The 22,370-nt window shown below is 35.4% G+C and overlaps 1 protein-coding gene across 2 annotated transcripts in view; it reads right to left on the bottom strand.

Moving 5' to 3' along the window:
* LEKR1 (leucine, glutamate and lysine rich 1) overlaps positions 1–22,370 on the bottom strand; it is a 221,366-nt gene that overhangs the window by 24,425 nt on the left and 174,571 nt on the right. For both annotated transcript variants that reach the window (XM_012510792.2, XM_003256340.2), the window contains exons 10-12: positions 12,294–12,387; positions 4,846–5,010; positions 1,364–1,663 (exon numbers count right to left, since the gene is read on the bottom strand). In XM_012510792.2, the coding sequence (XP_012366246.2) occupies positions 1,364–1,663; positions 4,846–5,010; positions 12,294–12,387 (559 nt within the window). The remainder of the gene's footprint in view (positions 1–1,363; positions 1,664–4,845; positions 5,011–12,293; positions 12,388–22,370) is intronic.

Raw genomic sequence — 22,370 nt, 5'->3', positions numbered from 1 at the left:
TCCAAAAGAGGAAACATCATATCATGGAGATTCGAATTTGAATCTTAGCTCCACCAAACTGTCTGACCTTATGGAAATTATTCAACCGTCTTCAGTCTCTTCCTCATTTGTAACATGTAAATAATTTCTACTTATAGGGTTGTTTTAGGCATTATTCTTTTTTTTTTTGAGACGGAGTCTCGCTCTGTCACCCAGGCTGGAGTGCAGTGGCGCAATCTCGGCTCACTGCAAGCTCCACCTCCCGGGTTCACGCCATTCTCCTGCCTCAGCCTCTCCGAGTAGCTGGGACTACAGGCGCCCGCCACCACGCCCGCTTAATTTTTTGTATTTTTAGTAGAGACGGTGTTTCACTGTGGTCTCGATCTCCTGACCTCGTGATCCACCCGCCTCGGCCTCCCAAAGTGCTGGGATTACAAGCGTGAGCCACCGCGCCCGGCCTAGGCATTATTCTTGATCTACCATTCTATCTATTCCATATTTTATCTTATATTGATAACTTCTTTGTAATAGGTTCACTTCATAATTACATAATTACAATGATTATGTAAACTTTCTATTTTGGCTGATAATTTAAATATAGCAAGACCATGGCATATTTAATTGTTAATAATCGATATTATTATTAGCACTTTCCTTTTATGCCTTTATTGATGCCAGTCAAACCAACAAAAATATTACTTCTCACCAACATTCAGAATCTTCCTCCATTTGCCTTTATTTGCTATACTGTCATCAAAGGGATCAAATATTGTAATGTGATATGATATTGGTGATTAGAGAAGAGATGAATTGATTCACTATTTCTAAATTGCTCAGTAGTTCAGACATAATACTTTCAAAAATGTTTTCAAACCAAAATAGGTCTACTCCAGTTTGAATGAAAAACATCACTGAAATAATCATACATACATAAGAAAGAAAACTGACGCATGCTTATTACCTTATAAGTTTATATTGATAGGAAGTAAAAACCTAAGGTAAAATTGTATTTAAAAGACATAGTCTAATTTTTTTTAAATGTATGCAGAAAGTTATCTAAAAGTTTATTTGGCAAAGATTTAATGTTAAAACAAATAAGACATAAACATATAAAGATTCCTAGTCTTAGAGGCTTAAAATAGTTATTTGCAAGAGAGAACTAGGTGCTAAGGAAAATTTAGAGATTATGTAGTTCACAAGAAAGCCAGGTCTGGAGAGGCTGACTGCCTAAAGTTAAGGACAGAACACCAGGATGTGATTTAGGTCAGACTAATATTCCAGGATTCTTTCCATGAAACTAAGCTGCCTTTCACATTTTTGTTTGTTTGTTGAAAGAACATGTGCTCTATGATTAATTGCAAAGTTACCACTATCTGCTTCCTACCTCTTCCTGGGACTGGTTAAATTGCTTTATCAGTTGTGTTTGAGCCAGCATTACTCTTTTCAGTTCATCTGACTTCCGTTTCATTTCCTTCCTCAAGTCTTCTGAAACTGAATCATTACTGTCAATTTCCTTCTTCAAGCGAAATTCAAATTCTGCAGCCAAATTTTTAAGATTTTCAATTTCTTTATCCTTTGACTTAGATTCTTCAGTGTACTGAATATGAGATTTGTGAAGTTTTTCTTTAAGAGCGGTCACTTCCTGCTTTAGATCTCTTGTAGCGCCTGTGATTAAGTCAGATATCTGTAAGATAAATCTCATATTAGCTTGTAGGCAATAGTTTCTAGGTAACCACAGAATTCTTACAGTTTTTAAGAGGTTTATTTTCATTAATCAGTGTACTCACTTGATCAGATGAAACCAAACCCATGACATGCAGGCCTTCAAGATTTTCTTTTTAAAAGACTAAAACATTTATTTTTCTACTTAAAACAATATCACATTAATCACTTGGGCACTTTTGGAAATATATAAATTTCTGTGGCTATATTAAGCTACAAAGGATAGCACAAGTCTTTTTTTTTTGAAACAGGGTCTTGCTCTGTTGTCAAGGCTGGAGCGCAGTGGTGCAGTGGTGTAATCATGGCTCTCGGCAGCCTTGACCTCTTGCGCTCAAACAATCCTACCAATTCAGCCTCTCCAGTAGCTGGATCACAGACTCATGCCACCACACCTGGCTAATTTTTTATTTTTTGTAGGGATGGTGTCTATGTTACCAAGGCTGGTCTTAAACTTCTGGGCTCAAGCAATCCTCCTGCCTCAGCCTCCCAAAGTTCTGAGATTACAGGTGTGAGCCACTGTGTCCAGCCTCAGCTCAAGTCTTGACAAGTACATCAGGGGACTGTCTGGACCTAACTAGGTTGGCTTTGGGATCTCAAAATGGCTGATTTTTGGGGAATGCAAGGAGGAGAGCACTAGAGTTATACTTTACCCTAACTATACCAATAAATTTTTCTTTAACATAATTTTTTTTCTTTTTTGTATATAATGGCTGGAGGAACTCCAGATACTATGCCTTCCAGAACAGTACTGCCCAACAGAGCTTTCTGTGGTGTTAGAGATAGTCTATGCTATCCAATATGGTAGTCACTAGCCACATGTGACTATTGACAGTGCTGGTAAATGTTTAACAACTGACTCTCAAATAAAAAAAAAAAAAGCAAGATTTGTATCTAATTTCCGTGGTGTAAATACTCTAACCATAGCTCTCAAAAAAGAGTATTGACTATTGAGCACCTGAAATATGACTAATGTGACCAAGGAACTGAATTTAAATTGTACTTAATTTTAATTAATTTAATGGAAACTTTTGTAGCCACATGTGGCTATCATGATGGACAGCACAGTTGTAGAAAACACCTGAATATTCTGAAAATGTACTGCTTCTCAAGGTGGTTCCTCTAGACAAATGAATGAGAGAATAACTTGGAGAAGCTTTTCCTCATAGCATGAAAGTCTTTAGAAGGGAAAAGTCCTCTTGTTTTCTTTCTTCTTAAGAAGCAAAACAACGAAACAAGAGCTGCTTCTAATGAAACATATCCTTATTACTTATGCTAAATTATTGTCATGTTATAAATATTAGCACAACAAGAAACTAGCCCACTAAGAATCTGGAAAACATTCACAGACCAAGGTTCCAAGGACTTTGTGAACTGTTACATAAAAAGAGTTGTGTATCCAAAATTTGTTTCAAATGTTAAATTTACAGAAAGAATAACTTGTGTGAGAAGTCTCTTCACCATAGTTCATAATTCTATAAATTAATATTCTATTATCTTCAATTAATCCAAGAGGGAAGAAGGCCACTGTCAGGTCTGCACAGTGGTTTCCATCACCCAGAGGAGAGCTGACACTGAAATAAAGCAAGTTATCTTTGGAAGAGGAGGTTCACATAACCACAAATATGTTTTCATTTTTTAAAAGGCAGTCAACATTTAAAGATCAGGAGGTTCCACTTACAAAATGTGGATTTATGACTTCTCTTGAGAAACTGTAACATCTGGCAAGTTCCAGCTTGCCTGTCTGCATTCTCCTGCTGATGGGTTCCTGAACCACCCAGGGCTGGAACAGCAGTCACAGAGTGAGAGGAAGAAGAAAGGGGGAGACTCGGTGGAGCCTGGGGCATCACAAGCCAGGAAGCAAGAGGTGAGAACCCTCTAGGGGAGGCAAAACCTTGGGGGAGCCAAGGCTCTAAGCTTGTGGCACATGCTCCATTGCCACAGTAGGATTTCACTTACAAAACACAAGTTCAAAGATAAAATCACTAAGAATATTTTTTTTCTTTTAGAGAAGGGATCTCACTCTGTTGCCCAGTCTGGAGTGCAATGGTGTGATCATAGCTCACAGAAGCCTTGAACTCCTGGGTTCAAGTGAACCTCCTGTATCAGCCTCCCAAGTAGCCAGGAGGGTTAGGGTTCATATTAACTGGTATGAACATATTACAGGTATGAACCACCACACTAGGCTAATTAAGTCTTTTTTTTTTTAATAGAGACAGAGTCTTGCTATGTTGTCCAGGCTGGTCTTGAATGCCTGGCCTCAAGTGATCCTCTTGCCTGGGCCTCTCAAAGTGCTAGGATCATAGGCATGAGCCACCATGCCCAGTAAGATTATTAAGAATTTCAAGGTAGTATCTGCAGAGCAATAAATCCAAAGCACGAGGCCTTTCTGAGTGTGGGACCATGTGCTATTGCACTGGTTGTACACATGTAGCTGGTGCTGCCTGTTGTTCACAATGGACTACTGAAATGGCTGTACCATACCTCCTGTACACAAATGTAGAAGCCATTAGGTCTTGTCTGATGCTTAATTAACACAGACTCTTAATACACGTATTTAAAATGTTATTTCCCCACTAGGTCTTGATTAATACACATACACACATACACACACATACACACTCTACACTCAAGTCCTATAAAAACAGGAAAACCTTAACAAAACCTTTAGTATTTAGAACATACTGTTTAAGAAATTTAGGGAGGTGTAATTACATTTTAAAAATATTTCTCTTCATTCAGAAATGTTGAGAATGAAAAATATTTGCAATTAAAGGGTATATGCTTTAGTTGTTGGGAAAATTTTAATTATATAAAACACTTCATTATCTTTCGATGTTGGATATTTGAGATGTTGAAATATCTAGCCATAATAATTTTTAGTCATATAATTTACGATGTTTAAAAAATAAGTTTATTCCAGTAGAAAAAATCCATACATAGCTGGATTACATGCTTGTATAACTTATCTCAGTTACCCATTCTGGAGAATTAGCCAAACCATCTAACTTGCATAGCTAAAACCAGGACACAGTGACCATGAGTGAAAGCTACTGGAATTATAAATACTGTAGTGTTCTAAGGCGAAATATACAACATCTGCAGTTTCAAATCTATTAAATAATGACGAACGTCATAATTACAGACCTTCATTTGTAGTTCCTCTTGTTCTTTCTTATACTTTTGGATTACATCTTGGTGTTTTTCTTTTTCAATATTAAGTTGCAATTTTGTTTCTTCCTTAAAGAGAAGAGCTTGCTCTTCAAATTCAACCAAGTGTTGGGCCCTTTCCTTGGCAAGTTCTGCTTCAATCTAGAAATGGCATTTAAAACACATGTAAAACTATTTTACCTTAAAATAAGTACATTAAGCTTGTTTTCAAACTCTAAGTTTTAAAACGTTCTGACAATAAATTTTTAATTAAACTATTTTAAAAATTCTAGTGTTCAAAAAAAAAGTGTGACTTAGAACTTGGGCCAGAAAAATTGACCTGGTGCCAAATATTCCACCACCTTCTAAGACCTGAAAAATTAGTAGAGGAGTTAGAACTACATGACAGTTTTCAGAAATACTAAAAGCTTAATTACTTGCTCATTTATACTGTGAACTCAGTCCTTGCCAGCAACTCAGAAAATTGAAGTTTTTGTTTTTAAGCAAGTTTTGCGGGCCTTAGACTAAGTTCTGCTTAAAACTCAGAGGGAATACAAAGTCCACATGTTGATTTTTCAAGTGGCCCTTTCTTGATGGAGGTCATAGAAAGTTTTGAAGTCACAGATTGTCATTTTAATGTGACTAAAGTGGGAAGGATGATTAAAGGAAAAGAGTCAGTAATGTCCGTATAGATGGTCCCCATCTTACAATGGTTCGACTTATGATTTTTCGATTTTATAATGGTGAGAAAGCAATATGCATTTTCAGTAGAGACTATACTTCAACTTTTGAATTCTGATCTTTTCCTGGGCCGTTGATATGAAGTATGATACTCTCTGGGATGTTAGGCAGTGTCAGTGGGCCGCAGCTCCCAGACAGCCATGTGATCATGAGGGCAAACAGCTGATACTGTACAGTGGCTGTACTGTGTTGCCAGTATTTTTTAGATATTGTGTTTTCACATTCCATCATGTCTACAGAATACCCATTTTTGACTTACAATACCTTCAATTTATGATGGGTTTATCAGGATGTAACCCCACTGAAAGGTGAAAAGCATCTATATCCATACTTTGACTCAGATAGAATTATAATGCTAGAAGGGACCTTAGAAATCCCCTAATTCAATCTCTCATGTTTCCATGAATTGTGGAAAGAATAAGCAAGAACTCTGGATGCAGATGAAGTTGAGTTTAAATCCTGCCTCTTAATCCTGGCTCTACTACTTCCTAACTGAGTGATCTTAAGTTTGTGACTGTAACCCTTCCTGGCAGGGTTATAACTAGTTCCCTTAGGGGTTGTTATGAGGATTAAAGGAGGCAAACCTTCTGTGTAAAACTCTAACATGAGTAGGAATTTAATAGTCAGTGGAGAGTACTTCCACACTCTGACCCTTCAGTCTCTACTACTGACTCCATACTAAATGACTGACTGCTGGGTGCCTCATACCTCCAGAAACCATAACTCACTTCTTCCCTAGAAGGCATTTCCATTTTCAGACAGCACTAAGCATTAGGCAGTTTTTCCTGTAGTTGAGCCAACATCTCTCTCTATGTGGTTTTTAACCATTGGTTTTGGCTCTGCCTACTGAAACAAGAAAAAGAAGAAATCTATGAGAACTGGAGTCATTTACTCCTGGGAGTTCATCTAGAGAGATTGGAAAAGGCAATCCCAGTGACAGTCTGGCTCTAGATTTATACTGCGCCAGGATTATAAACTCTAAGAGAGGGTAAAGCCAGGAAAATTGAGAGAAAAACTCACAACTGATTGTGACTGTGTGATTTAGGCCACCAAGACAAGGAAAGAGATCAACCTAAATTTCTCAAGAGAACAATGAAGCCAGGGTACAAGGACACAAACGTTGCTAAGAAAGTTAAAGGAAGCCCTTTACATTAAATAAAATACCAGATGGAAGACTAGCCCCAGTGTGGGGTCAATTAGTTTTATTGTACTGGGTATAGGACTGAGCATCTGCCTTAAGGGAATGTAATTATGTTTATACAGTACTGAGTGCAAAGAGTTATTTTGGCTCTTTCAAAATAGACCTCTGGGTTGTTTGGGATAATAGGCTACTGATGATCTTTTAGCAACATTACAGAATTACAGAATTATTCAGATGGGCTGCTCTCAGACTGCTGAAGACAAAGGAAGTCTCAGGGGGCACTCAGAAAAAAAGAAGATATTCCTCTGAATTTCAGGTACTTAAATCCACTTTGCCTCCTGGTAGCCATTTAGATAATTCACAGGTGCCTCCAATGAATTGCATGGCCCAGAAATCTTGTAACAACACTCTTCCCAAAGTCTGTTTCTCTCCCTTATTTCAGGACACGGCTCTACCAACTATCTAGTTACTCAAGTTAGTGATTAGAACATCATCTTTCATACCTCTCTCCTTTACCCTCCCCACCCAATCCAACACAAAATCTTATTCATTTTACCTTCAAAAGATGCTTTGCATCCATTTCTCTATGTCTCAACTTTCATCAGCACTTCCTGATCACCTAGTTCTGGCCACCATCACTTCCTGACCAGCCTCCTTACTTTCACTCCTGCTTCACTCCAACCATGCTACTACACACAGCACAGTATTCTTTACAAAGTATAAATTAGATTTTTTTATTCCTTCTTCGTGGTTTCTCAATGCATTAATATATCAAAACTCCTGTATATGACCTTTTACGGGGCCACTACTAGCTCATATGACACCTTTGTGTAAACTGACAAAACACCCCTTCCTTAGATGAGAACAGTCTCATGCCAGTCATAGGACTTGATGAGCAGAGTACAGGCTAGATTCCAGCTCCCTTTGCTGCCTTGGCCTGTTGCAGGGTGCAACTTAAACACTGTGTATGGTGGCAGTCCTGGATTCCTCCAGTCTGACTTCCACTACTTTTCTCATTTGATCACTGTGCTTTGGCCACACTGGCATAGATAAGTCAAGAATATATGAAAGGAGAAACCAAATGAAAAACATTTGGAAAAATTGGAAGGTATAATATTAATATAAAAGTTAATAATCAATAACACTCCGTTATTAATTAAATTAATAATAATTAATAGTCACATAGTTCTTAATTGTTAATAGTAACCAATAAGTGAATAACATAAGCATTAATAGTTCATAAGATGCTCTGGCACTATTAATAAAAAAGCAACAAACTATTTTGAGAAGCTCTAGAAAAATGTGTATTGAGGTGCTAAAATATCAAGTATTTTTAAAAATCTTGTGTGGTTAGGCCGGGCGCGGTGGCTCACGCTTGTAATCCCAGCACTTTGGGAGGCCGAGGCAGGCGGATCACGAGGTCAGGAGATCGAGACCACGGTGAAACCCCGCCTCTATTAAAAATACAAAAAATTAGCCGGGCGTGGTGGCGGGCGCCTGTAGTCCCAGCTACTCAGAGAGGCTGAGGCAGGAGAATGGCGTGAACCCGGGAGGCGGAGCTTGCAGTGAGCCGAGATCGCGCCACCGCACTCCAGCCTGGGCGACAGAGCAAGACTCCATCTCAAAAAAAAAAAAAAAAAAAAAAAAAAAAAAAAAATCTTGTGTGGTTAATTAGTAGAGCCCAATAGCTATTTTAGGACAAAACGACATCTTTCCAAATATGGATTGATTGCTCAAATTAAGACAGTGAGAATATATGCAAACTTGGTGGAACAAGACAAAAATTAGTTGACAGAAGGACTTTAGAAGAACCTTCAAAAAAAGTTTTCAAAAATTATTATGGAGATTAGGTCAATTAGAAAATCAGCAGGGTCCCTTTGATGAAGTTGAAACAAAGTATTCAGGGAAGAAAAGGTGATGGCCGATGGCTTGAATGAGCTGAATGTTCTGTTTTACTCGAGTTGGAAAGCAAGATCTTCTTGCCCCTGAACTATTCCTTGAACTACTGTAGGTAAAGAGAGAAAATAAGGAAGGAATAAATATACAGACAGTGGGAAAGAACAAGCACTGTAGACAAAAGCGAGAAGAATGATTGACTATTACTAGCTTTTGTTTTTAATTTGCACAATCTGAGAAAAAGAAGCAAAGTGATGAGTTTTTAGATAAATGGAGGTTGATTCTCAGCTCATTTCCTGCCTTTATAACTTTGGAAAATTACCTAACTTCTCTAAGTCTTTTTTTTAATGTGCAAAATGGAAATAATAATGTCATAATAATGAAAATTACATTATTAATGGAGACAATTTTTGTTATCTAGACTAGTGGTTTATAAGATGATCTCTGCAGGCCACTCGTGATCTAAAATTTTCAGATTTTATTAATTTAATTTCTAAAACTGTGTTTTTAAAAATATAAAAATTAAAACATGTCCTCAATATTCCTTTTAGCCATATTTATTATGCATAAATTAAAATTGATATTTTATAAATAACAACATCATCTGTGTCACATTTTATATGTCAGAAATTATCCCTTTTAATTTTAATAATACCATACTAAAACGCATTAGGAATTAGTAGGTCATTTGGTTCTTTAATTTTGAAAACTAATTTGAGATTTTTTTTTTTGTCTCCCTTCAAAATTGAAATTGACTATTTCTTGAAGTAAACTTTTCTCACCTGCATTTTCACTCTCAATCTAGTTGCTTCAGCCAAGAAATAAGGTTTTGTTTGTTTAACTACTGGTTTCTCAAAAGCTCTATGTACTATTTTAAATAAGGTCATTAGTGCAATTCTAAAACGTTCCTAAGTGTGATGTCTTGATGATAATCTAAGAAAATATTTGCTTAGAATTTGCTTATTGCACTAAAAAGTGATAGTGATTAAACAATGTGAGTTGATTATGTAAGCAGTGTGGCTATAGGATTTTTTAATTACAAAATTTTAAATAAATAGTAACAATATTGTACATTTAAAACCAATTTTAAAGGTTCAGCATCCACATTAATTTGCTTTCTTCAAGTAGTAATACTTGAAATAAAAATCCATGACAATTAGTAAATATGCAGTTATTTTTAAATGTGCCATCCTTGTTGCATAGCAACTATTGATCTTATTATGTGCTTTTTACATACTCTAAAATAATTAAGCACAGACACAAATTGCTATCTACTTTTTTGCATGTTAAAACTATTTAAGCTATGAAGTTTATTTTAATATGTGTATTATATATTTGTAAAAAGAACATTTCATTCTTTGGCAAAGGCACAGTGACCCAAGAAGGAGATGACAATGTCATATTAATGATTCTCCTTTCTCATGAGAAGAATTTTAGAGAACTTTTTATTCATAGTCTCAATATCTAACACAGCCAAGGCATAATTATTAGTCCTTTGCTTTTCTGGTCTGGATCTTGATTTACTGCTAGCTAAATGATAACATTTATTAACAAGAAGTCATGCCCTTTCAACCAAATGAAATGTCCATTTATACTATAGAAAATTATACATGCCAAAATACCTCTGCAATATAATTAATTCATTAGAAAGATATCATGGTCCTAGCAAGAACTTATAGAATATTATATAGAATCATTTTTACCACCAAATTAACTTAATAGCATAAAGCAAGAACATAAATGCTTTTATATGTCAGATGCTAACACTAACTTGTTTTACTCTGTGTTAGCACCTCAATGACAGGGTACAGTGAACAGAAGCACTAGAGGGGATCATAAACAGAGACCTTTTCTCCAGTGAAGTGTATCTGAAAACCCCTAGTGGGGTGTGAATATGGAGATGGGAAATTTCTACAAAAGCAAAAGCAGGAAAGTTTACTCCATCATACTAAGAGAAGGAGCTCAGGAGTTTGAGAAGAGGAATGACTCTCTGAATCCTTATCCACGTTAATTCCATTAGTAAAATTTCTGAGTCAAAAGATGGGAAGTTTATAATATCTCTTGGTACATATTGACAAATTGCTTTCCGAAAATGTTGCTTTAATTTCTAGTCCCTTAAAGAGTAGGTATGAGAGACGATCTCACTAGATCTTAACCACAGTGTTAAACTATTCTATCAGTTGGATGGATAAACAATCTTTCGTTGTTCTAATTTGAATATGTTGGATTATACAAAATAGGGTTGATAATCTTCTTTTTCAATTTTTAAACAGATTGGTAAGAATAAGGAAAGTGAGTAAGTGCAGACCCGTCAGTTGAATACCCTGAGGCTAATAAAAATGAGAAAGAATTAAAGAAGCTGGGCCTTAGAGAAGAAGGAAAAGAAAAGGCCTATACTACAAAATAAAACAAAATAAGAATGAGACACAAATAGCAACATTAGTCCATATTCTCCAATTTTGTTTTGGCCCATGTGGTACTATTGTTACAGTGATTATTTTATTACTTCGTGACTATGTACCCTGATGGACAAGGGAAGGGGTACTTATTTTTAGAGGGCTACTATTGGCTGAGTATGGCCAACTGTTTGAAGATTGGAAATGAAAGTGACATATTTAAAATTGTTCTGAGGCAGCAAGAATACCTAAAGGGTTTCAGTATGCTGGATGGCAGAGTGAGGGATTCCTGGTAGAGATGTTAGTTTGAAGGAGGCCACTGCTTTTTGCTGAGGTTACAAGTTATGGGGTCCAATCCCCAAAGAGAAGAATCTGATAAAACCCAAACAAGTTGTCAGGACTTCAGTCAAACAATCTGAATTTTGGCGACCAGCTCCATTTCTAGAGGAAAATTTAAGACATAATAAGAAAACTAAGGCAGAAGGCCAGTGCTAGGCATAGATACCAGTCACAGAAGAGAATGAGTTGGGAATGCTTTGGGTCAGCGCGTAGAATAGGGCCCAGGGATCAATCAAGGAGTACTGGAAGTTTATGGCAGAAAGATGACTGCTTTTAACTCATCGACTAGAGCTGTGGATGGTCTGAGAAGGTATGGACTAACAATTTTTAAAATATTACTTTTATTATTTAAAATTATGAAAGTAATACCTATTCATTGCTGAAACTTTGAAAACTATAAAAAAGTCCAAAGACCAAAACCAATGCAATTTTTTTTGTTCTCTAACAGCAAACATTTCTCTGTAAATAATAGCAAGCTAAATGCTTATTCATTTTACTTTGTCAGGGTATATACGTCAAAAGTCCAAAACCAAATAATTCTAAGTCATTTTCCATTCTTTTATCTTCTTATAGGAGAAGAAGAGAAGTTGTAAGAATTATTTCCCTGGTTTTAAGAATATGATCAAATGTAGATTGTGACAGTTGATGGGGAAATAAGAAAATATTTAAAAGCCAAAAAAATGCTTTTGTATGAGAACCAAGAGCTATCTTACAAGATTCCAAAATGTGTTATAATTTTTTATTTTCCATTATGTTGTCTAATATTTTGGAAAAGACACATTCCATAAGCATGCCTGGTCTAGGAAATTCCAGAAGGAATCAAAAGTGTGCATAGAAGCAAATAAATCTATCTGGAAGAGTCTTCTGACAAATGGTCAGAATTTTTAAAAAGCAAATAGGTTGCATGCTGATGAAAGCCACACTACCATTACCTTCTCCTTCCAGTTATCATCACTCAGCAGATTCTGTCTAAGGGTTTCTTGCAGCTGCTCGATGCTTTTCTGATGTGAAATCAGCATCAATTCCCTGAAAATCATAAACCCGACAAATGAGTCAATACTTACCCCTAACACAATTCCTAAGTTGTAGTTCCTGGGTCAGAAGATATTACTTCAAAACTTAGTCTGTTTATTTTCTTCAGCAGTATATATGCTGCTACTACATATCATTTTAACTATTAACAGCAATTTACAAGTGCTGCATATATGGTATTTTTCCCAGGCTTAATTTTTGCTTAATAAGTAATAAGATATTATTTTGGCAATAAACACTAACTACATATGCAGAGTCACAAATACAATAAAATGTCTTCTGGCTGTTCATGTGTGCAAAAAAAAAATAAAATGTTGTAAGTTGTGGTTCAAAAAGTATAAGACTAAATTCTAAAATAGCACTAGACAATATTTGGTTTCTTTAAAAAAGGAAAATATGTTGGGATATGCCATTAAGCCAATACATGTTAGCAGTTCCTGTGAAATTTTCTTTTCTTTTACTTATCTCAAATATTGATAGGAACAAACCAAATTAAGTAGAGAGATGTGTGATGTTAGGGATGCAATATAGCATAAAACATATTATTAGAAATTGGAAAACATAAAGATCACTTTATTATCTTAATCCACATAAGCAGATCTTAATGCTTAGCTTGTGGTCCTCTGGATGGAAGTAAGGACAGGAGGAAATTAAAGAGAGAATTTCACAGGGGCACTGAAATTAAGATAAAAAATCAATAGTAGCAGCAAAAGTATGCTTATTGATCAGGGATCCTTCCTCCTTGCATGATCACTATGATTCTTCCCATGTTCTATGTATGTGATTCTTCTCTATTGCTCATTCATTCTTCTAATCCGTTTGTTTTTCATCACTCTCTTACTTTTAGCTCTGACCCTTCTGCAAAAACCTGTGACTTTCATTTATAATTGTATGTTCAACATCTCCACCCTAATGACCCATCAACACCAAAAATTTTATACATCAAAAACCAAAATAAACATCATCTCCTACAATTTTTCCTTTCCTCCTGACTTCTGAAAACCTTCAAGGGTCATTTCTGAAGGTTTGAATCATCTCTGACATTTCCTTCTCTCTCTTTTACTACAACCATGCAGTAGCAAGTTCTATATAGTCTACTTCTTTGGGGTACCTCAAACTATTTCCTCCTTTCCTGATACCAAGACCCAAGATAGGCAGAAGAAAGTAAAAAATATCAGAGTTGTAATCAATGGAAAACAGAAAAACAATAGACAATATCAGTGAAACAAAAATTTGTTTCTTTGAGATCAACAAAATTAATAAACTTCAAGGTAGACTAATCAGGAATAAAAAAGAGAAGTCAGAAATTACTGATATCAGAAATAAGAGGGATGATACTACTACAGATCCCTCAGATATTAAGATGATAATAGAGAAATATTATGAGCAGCTTTATAATAAATATTATGAACAGTTTTATGTCATTAATTTTGACAACTCTGATGAAATGGACAAAATTTTTAAACAAACTGCCAAAGCTCACTAAAGAAGAAATAACATGAATAGTTGATAATTATGGTAAGTTTAATTTACTATGAATGTTCTAAACTTACATGTGCCTATTAAAATAGCCTTAAAATATATAAAGCAAAACTTGATATAATTTAAGAAATTCTTAAATCCACACCTTAGTGGTAGAATCTACCATAGATTTCTCAGTTATAGACAAATCAGTCCAGGACCACCACATATGTCAATGGAAGTATAAACTGCACAACTCCAGACTGTTATGGTAAATGTCTTTGCTATAGTTGTGTAATGTAGCAATCCAGGGTCAAGCAAACAAATAGTTAATTAAAGATATAGGAGATTTAAGGTTCATAAGATAGATTTAAGGTTCACATCTAGAAACTTGTACACAATTAGTGGATAAATACATCATTATTTTCCAGCTTATATGGAATCGACCACTTCTAGGACAAAAAGTAAGTTTTAGCTAATTTCAAACAATTGTTATACTATAACCTGCATTGTTCAATATGGTAGCCACTAGCTTCATGTAATTTTTTTTTTTTTTTTTGAGACGGAGTCTCGCTCTGTCGCCCAGGCTGGAATGCAGTGGCGCAATCTCGGCTCACTGCAAGCTCCGCCTCCCGGGTTCACGCCATTCTCCTGCCTCAGCCTCTCTGAGTAGCTGGGACTACAGGCGCCCGCCACCACGCCTGGCTAATTTTTTTTTTTTTGTATTGTTTAGTAGAGACGGAGTTTCACCGTGGTCTGGATCTCCTGACCTTGTGATCTGCCCGCCTCGGCCTCCCAAAGTGCTGGGATTACAAGCGTGAGCCACCACGCCCGGCCTGCCTCATGTAACTATTGAGCAGTTAAAATGTGGCCAGTTCAAGTTAAGATGTGCTATAAATGTAGAATACATACCAATTTGAAAATTTAGTACAAAATATCTAAAATACCTGTGATAACATTTTAAGACAATTACATATTTAAATAACATTTTGGATAGTTTGAGTTAAATAAATTATTAAAATTGATTTTACTTGTTTTAGTCTTTAATGTGGCAACTAAGCATTTTAAAATTACATATGTAGAAGTATAACATAATACTTCTATAGAATAGCACTGAGATAATGTATATTCCATGAAAACAAAATATCAGTAACAAAAGATAAATAGGTTCAAGTATTTTTAAAATTTTTTAAATGTATTTTTGAATAGCTCATGAGTCAAATAAAAATCATAATTGGTATTTGGAAATACTTCGAACTGAACAATAATGAAATTATTAATTACTATCAAAACAAATGGAATAAGGCTAGAGCAGAATAGATAAATTGTGGTATACCTTAGCACACAATATAGATGAAGAAATGAATAATCCTCAGCTACATAAAACTTTATAAACAAATCTCAGGAACATAATATTGAGCACAAAGAACAAATTAGAATGATACATATGGAATGATTTTATTTATGTGAAGATAAAATACATACAAAATCTAACATTTTTTAGGAATACAAACATGCTTGGTAAAATTATAGAGAGAAACATGGACACAATAGATGCTATCTGTAGGTTTTTGTAGATGCTCTTTATCAGTTTTAGGAAGTTTCCTTCTATTCCTCATTTGTTGAGAACCACAGAACACAGCCTGGTGGTTTTCTCTGAGGAAGGAGAGAATGAGATGGAATTGGGCAGAAGCAAAAGAAAACTTCAAAGATAATGGTAAGGTTCTTTTTCCTAAACTGAGTGGTTGATACACAGATGTTCACTGTATTGTAGTTCTTTATATTTGATACCTGTACAAACCTTCAATGTATCTACTCAAAATTTATTAAAAAAAAATTATTGATATAGCCAGAGGACACAGTAGAATGTATATGTGGAAGAAAGAGAATTCAAGGTAAAAACCAAGGTGAAGCAATGTGCAGGTGACTTGTAGGTCACTCTCCTGTGTGATGGGGTTTACTGTCCTCTCTGAACCACACAGTGTCATCCAGCCCTGGAGATATAGAGGTGAATTAGGAAGGGAGAGTCACTGTTCAAATTGTGCTCAAAATCCAGCAAATGTAAAAGGGAGATCTATTAACGTGTGAGGCAGACCCAGCAGGCTTGATGCTTGCACATTAGTCTTTAGGCTGGAAAAATGGAAGTGAAGAAAAAGGAATAAAGAATGAGGACAGCAAAAGTGAGATTACATCAAAAATTTTACTCACGGCTTTCTTCCAAGTATCTGGCCATTCCTGTCTCCTTTGCAGAGTCATCTTCCTCTAATGCAATCTAGCTGCTGACAACTCCCAAATTTTATCTCCAGTTCAGATCTGTTTCTGAGTATCTGATTCATGTATCCAACTCACCTGACTGTTTTATTTTAGAAACATGTTAAGTTTAACATGTATATACTCTCAGCGGCTTACAATACCAAAGTTTATTTTTCTTGGATTATGTGTTATCTGCTTCCTTGCTCCACATTTTGTACCAGGATATAGCCCAGGGAGCAGCTCTTACTTGAGAATGCTGTTATTGCGGCAAGAAACAAAACAAAACAAAGCCAAAACATAGAATCTCTTAAAGCTTCTGCTTAGAATTGGTATATATCACTTCTCTCACATTTCAATGGCAGAACAAATCAATTGACCAAGTCTGATAGTAATCAGTTGTAAATAGCATAGTCCTCTCACTGGGAGGTGCACTGTAAGTCACCTGACTGGCACCAATGGACTCCATCACAACTCTGAAATCCCACGGGAAGCCTACCCTAAAGGAGGGGAACATTTCTTGCTTGGACTGTGATTCTTTTTACTGGCAGTAATTTCTAAGTTCAATTTTTGCCACAGCTCCTACCTTTCCTCTCTGAAATGTGCCTCTTTTTCATTATCTGGCTTGGCCATATCTGAAGAAGCTATTAGGTTTTGCCCTTGGGACACCAACAGCTTTCTCAACTTCCTTATGGTCTGCAGATGGTGGGTGGTTAAGGGGGTTGCCTCTTTGTTTGTTTGTTTATTTATTATTATTATTATTATTTTTGAGACAGAGTCTTGCTCTGTGCCCCAGGCTGGAGTGCAGTGGCACGATCTCGGCTCACTGCAAGCTCTGCCTCCCGGGTTCACGCCATTCTCCTGCCTCAGCCTCCTGAGTAGCTGGGAATACAAGCGCCCGCCACCACGCCTGGTTAATTTTTTTTGTATTTTTTTAGTAGAGACGGGGTTTCGTCGTGTTAGCCAGGATGGTCTGGCTCCCGACCTCATGATCCGCCCACCTCGGCCTCCCAAAGTGCTGGGATTACAGGCGTGAGCTGCCGCTCCCAGCCGCCTCTTTGTAATCCATCACTCCTGCCCCTCTCCTCCAGGCAATCATGATTTGGTTTCTGTCACTATAGATTAGTCTGCATTTTTGGGATATGTAGATATATTCTGAAATACTGTATATTCTGAAAATACACTATATATATATGATTCTGAAGTCATACAGTATATTCTTTTTTTGGTCTGGTATCTTTTACTCAGCATAATTACTTTAGATTCATCCAGGTTGTACCTTATTGATAGTTCATTCATGTTATTGCTGAGTAGTATTCCATTGCACGGATACACTACAATCTGTTCATCCATTCATCTGTTGGTTAACATTTAGGTTGTTGTCTATATTTTGGCTATTACAAATTAAGCTGCTCTCAATACCTGTGTACAAGTTTTTGTATTGATACATGGTTTCATTTGTCTTGGGTAAATACATAGGCATGAAATGGCTGGGTAACAAGGTAGGTATATATTTAACTTTTAAAGAAACGTCCAAACTGTTTTTCTAATAAGTTGTACTATTTGACATGCCTACCAGTAGATTATAAGAGTTAAAGTTCCTCCATATCTTTGTAATCAACTTGATACTTTCAGGTTTTAAGTTTTTACATATTCTAAAAATGTATAGTAGTATCTCATTGTGGTTTTAGTTTGCATTTCCCTAATGAGTAATGATACTGAGCATCACTTTATGTGCTTATTTTTTTGGTCATTTGTATATATTTGGTGTTGTCTATTCAAGTCTTTTGTTCATTTTTTATTAGGATGTTTATGTTCATATAACTGAGTTTCTAAATATCATTGTATATTATAGAAAACTCCTTTATTATATAGATCCTTTGCAAATATATTATTCCAGTCTGTGGTTTTTAGTTTCATTCTCTTAAAGTGTCTTTTGAAGAACACGTTTTTAATTTTGATGAAGTTGAATTATCTATTTTATCTGTTGAATGTCATTGATTTTTATGTTAAACTAATCCTATATTCTTAGGATAAACTGCACTTATTCATGATTTATTTCCCTTTTATATGTTATCTTGATTTTAGCCCCTCCAATTTGCTAAAATTTTGTTTAGAAGTTTTGTATCAATGCTCATTAGGAATGTTGGTCTGTTAATTTTCTTGTTATGTCTTTGTCAGGTTTTGTTATCAGAGTAATACTGGCTTCATAAATTAAGATGGGAACTGTTATTTCTTATTCAATTTTCAGGAAGAGTTTGAGTATAAATAGTATTATTTTTTCCTTAAATGCTTGGTAAAATTCACCAGTAAAACCTCTGGGCTGGAAGTTTTCTTTTTTTTTTTTTTCCACAAACACAAACATGTATTTTGTTCCCGGGGTGGAGAGAAGGGTGCGTTTGTGTGTATTTACTTTTACTTTGAACCAGACTTAATTACAAATTTAAAATTAACTGACATTCTCTTTAAATATGCTTACTTCAGTGTACCTTACCAAAGGACAAAGAGCCCACAGTTGAAGCCTATTCGCTCAACTTATCCCTGAATGGGAGAAGCATCTACTAAAGCAATCTAAGTTATAACCATTCTAGTTTTCCATGCCAGATTTGGATGCTTAAGCTTTAGAAACATAGCTATTGTTTTCCCATATTTTCTGTAAAGGACATGTGTCCTCTCTAGAAGGAAAGCTTACTTCAAATTTGAACATCTCCATTTGGAGAACTTTTGGACAGAAACACAACTTTCTAGAGTTTTTTTTTTTATCTTTAAAACCAGAATAGAAAATTTTAATGACCAAGAATTTGCAGAAAACACATTGATAACACATCTCCTAGAGATAAATCAATTTCAGTAAATTTGACATATATATCTATTTTTAAATATCTATTTTTATATTTTAGAAAATATGTTCTAGTATTTTTTTCTTTTTTCTCTATATGTCAAATGGTAATTTTTTTATTATACTTTAAGTTTTAGGCTACACGTGCACAATGTACAGGTTTGTTACATATGTATCCATGTGCCATGTTGGTGTGCTGCACCCATTAACTCATCATTTAGCATTAGGTATATCTCCTAATGCTGTCCCTCCCCCCTCCTCCCACCCCACAACAGTCCCTGGAGTGTGATGTTCCTCTTCCTGTGTCCATGTGTTCTCATTGTTCAATTCCCACCTATGAGTGAGAACATGCGGTGTTTGGTTTTTTGTCCTTGCGATAGTTTACTGAGAATGATCGTTTCCAGTTTCATCCATGTCCCTACAAAGGACATGAATTCATCATTTTTTATGGCTGCATAGTATTCCATGGTGTATATGTGCCACATTTTCTTAATCCGGTCTATCGTTGTTGGACATTTGGGTTGGTTCCAAGTCTTTGCTATTGTGAATAGTGCCGCAATAAACATATGTGTGCATGTTTCTTTATAGCAGCATGATTTATAGTCCTTTGGGTATATACCCAGTAATGGGATGGCTGGGTCAAATGGTATTTCTAGTTCTAGATCCCTGAGGAATCGCCACACTGACTTCCACAATGGTTGAACTAGTTTACACTCCCACCAACAGTGTAAAAGTGTTCCTATATCTCCACATCCTCTCCAGCAGCTGTTGTTTCCTGACTTTGTAATGATCACCATTCTAACTGGTGTGAGATGGTATCTCATTGTGGTTTTGATTTGCATTTCTCTGATGGCCAGTGATGATGAGCATTTTTTCATGTGTTTTTTGGCTGCATAAATGTCTTCTTTTGAGAAGTGTCTGTTCATGTCCTTTGCCCACTTTTTGATGGGGTTGTTTGTTTTTTTCTTGTATTTGTTTGAGTTCATTGTAGATTCTGGATATTAGCCCTTTGTGAAATGAGTAGGTTGTGAAAATTTTCTCCCATTTTGTAAGTTGCCTGTTCACTCTGATGGTAGTTTCTTTTGCTGTGCAGAAGCTCTTTAGTTTAATTAGATCCCATTTGTCAATTTTGGCTTTTGTTGCCATTGCTTTTGGTGTTTTAGACATGAAGTCCTTGCCCATGCCTATGTCCTGAATGGTATTGCCTAGGTTTTCTTCTAGGGTTTTTATGGTTTTAGGTCTAACATTTAAGTCTTTAATCCATCTTGAATTAATTTTTGTATAAGGTGTAAGGAAGGGATCCAGTTTCAGCTTTCTACATATGGCTAGCCAGTTTTCCCAGCACCATTTATTAAATAGGGAATCCTTACCCCATTGCTTGTTTTTGTCAGGTTTGTCAAAGATCAGATAGTTGTAGATATGCGGCATTATTTCTGAGGGCTCTGTTCTGTTCCATTGATCTATGTCTCTGTTTTGGTACCAGTACCATGCTGTTTTGGTTACTGTAGCCTTGTAGTATAGTTTGAAGTCAGGTAGCGTGATGCCTCCAGCTTTGTTCTTTTGGCTTAAGATTGACTTGGTGATGTGGGCTCTTTTTTGGTTCCATATGAAGTTTAAAGTAGTTTTTTCCAATTCTGTGAAGAAAGTCTTTGGTAGCTTGATGGGGATGGCATTGAATCTATAAATTACCTTGGGCAGTATGGCCATTTTCACGATATTGATTCTTTGGGCTAGAAGTTTTCTTTGTGAGAAGATTTTAAATTACAAATTCAATTTCTTTAAAAGATACAGAACTATTCGTGTTATCCATTTCTTCTTTAGTGAGCTTTGGTAGTTTGTTTAAAAAATTTTGTCCATTTCATCAGAGTTGTCAAAATTAATTACATAAAGCTGTTCATAATATTTATTATAAAGCTGTTCATATTTCTGTATTATCATCTTAATATCTGAGGGATCTGTAGTAGTATCATCCCTCTTATTTCTGATATTAGTAGTTTCTGACTTCTCTTTTTTATTCCTGATTAGTCTACCTTGAGGTTTATTAATTTTATTGATCTCAAAGAAACAAATTTTTGTTTCACTGATATTGTCTATTATTTTTCTGTTTTCCATTGATTACAACTCTGATATTTTTTACTTCCTTCTGCCTATCTTGGAAATTTTTTTCCTTGCTTCTTTTTCTAATTTCCTAAAGTGGAAGCTGAAACCTTTTTTTCTTTTTTCACATAGACATTTGTCCCTAAGTTTTTCTTTGGTGACATCTCATAAATTTTGATGTTTTCATTTTCATTTAGTTCAAAATAATTTCTAATTTCCCTTTTGATATTTTATTTGACCACTGTCTTATTTAGCATTGTTACATAATTTACAAATATTTAGGGGACTGTCAAGATAATTTTCTGTATTTGATTTCTACGTTAATTACACTGTGACCAGAGAACATAGAGTACTTTGTATTATTTAAATCCTTTAAAATTTCTTTGGTTTTATTTCATGTCCCAATCATACAGTCTGTCTCAGTGAGTAATCTGTATAACCACGGGGGGAAAATGTGTATTCTGCTGTTGTTGGGTGAAATGTTGTATAAATATCAATTATGTTAATTGATTACAAAGTTCAAGTCTTCTATAGCCTACTGATTGTCCTATTACTTGTTTTATCAGCTATTAAGAGGTGGTATTGACATCTTTAACAATAATTGTGAATTTGCCTACTTCTTGGAATTCCATCCAGTTTTTGCTTCCTGTATTTTTAAGGTCTGTTATTAGATGTGCAAATATTTAGAAGCGTTATGTCCTCCTGATGAATTGACCTACTTACCATTATAAAATGAACTTCTTTACTTCTGGTAATATTTTTTTGTTCCAAAATCTACTTTGTAAACCCATTACAGCTTTCTGATTTGGGTCAGTGTGGTGTGTCTTATCCCATTCTTTTATTTTTGACCTCATATGTCTTTATATTTAAAATATGTTTCCTGCAGGCAGCATATATCTAAATCTTACTTTCTTATACAATCTGATAATCTCTGCATTTTAATTAGAATGTTTAGACAATTTACATTTAATTTAATCATTGATATGGTTAGGCTTAAATCTACTGTTTTGCCATTTCTTTCCTATTTTTCCCATCTGTTTTTTCTTCCCTTTCCCTTCTTTCTGTTTTCTTTTGGATTTTGCATGTTTTATGATTCAATTTTATCTTTTTTGTTGGCTTATTAGCTATAACTCTTTGTTTAGTTTTACTTTAGTGGTTGCTATAGGGTTAATAATAGACATTTTTAGCTTATCACAGTTGTGATAGGCTGAATAATTGCCTCCAAAGATGTCCATATCTGAATCTGTGAGTATGTTTCCTTATATGGGAAAAGGGACTTTGTAGATGTGATAAAGTTAAGGATCTTGAGGTGAGGAGATTATTTTGAATT

Source organism: Nomascus leucogenys, chromosome 11 (assembly GCF_006542625.1).
Source record: "Nomascus leucogenys isolate Asia chromosome 11, Asia_NLE_v1, whole genome shotgun sequence".
Taxonomy (NCBI): Eukaryota; Metazoa; Chordata; class Mammalia; order Primates; family Hylobatidae; genus Nomascus; species Nomascus leucogenys.
This window is presented reverse-complemented; position numbering and strand designations above follow the sequence as displayed.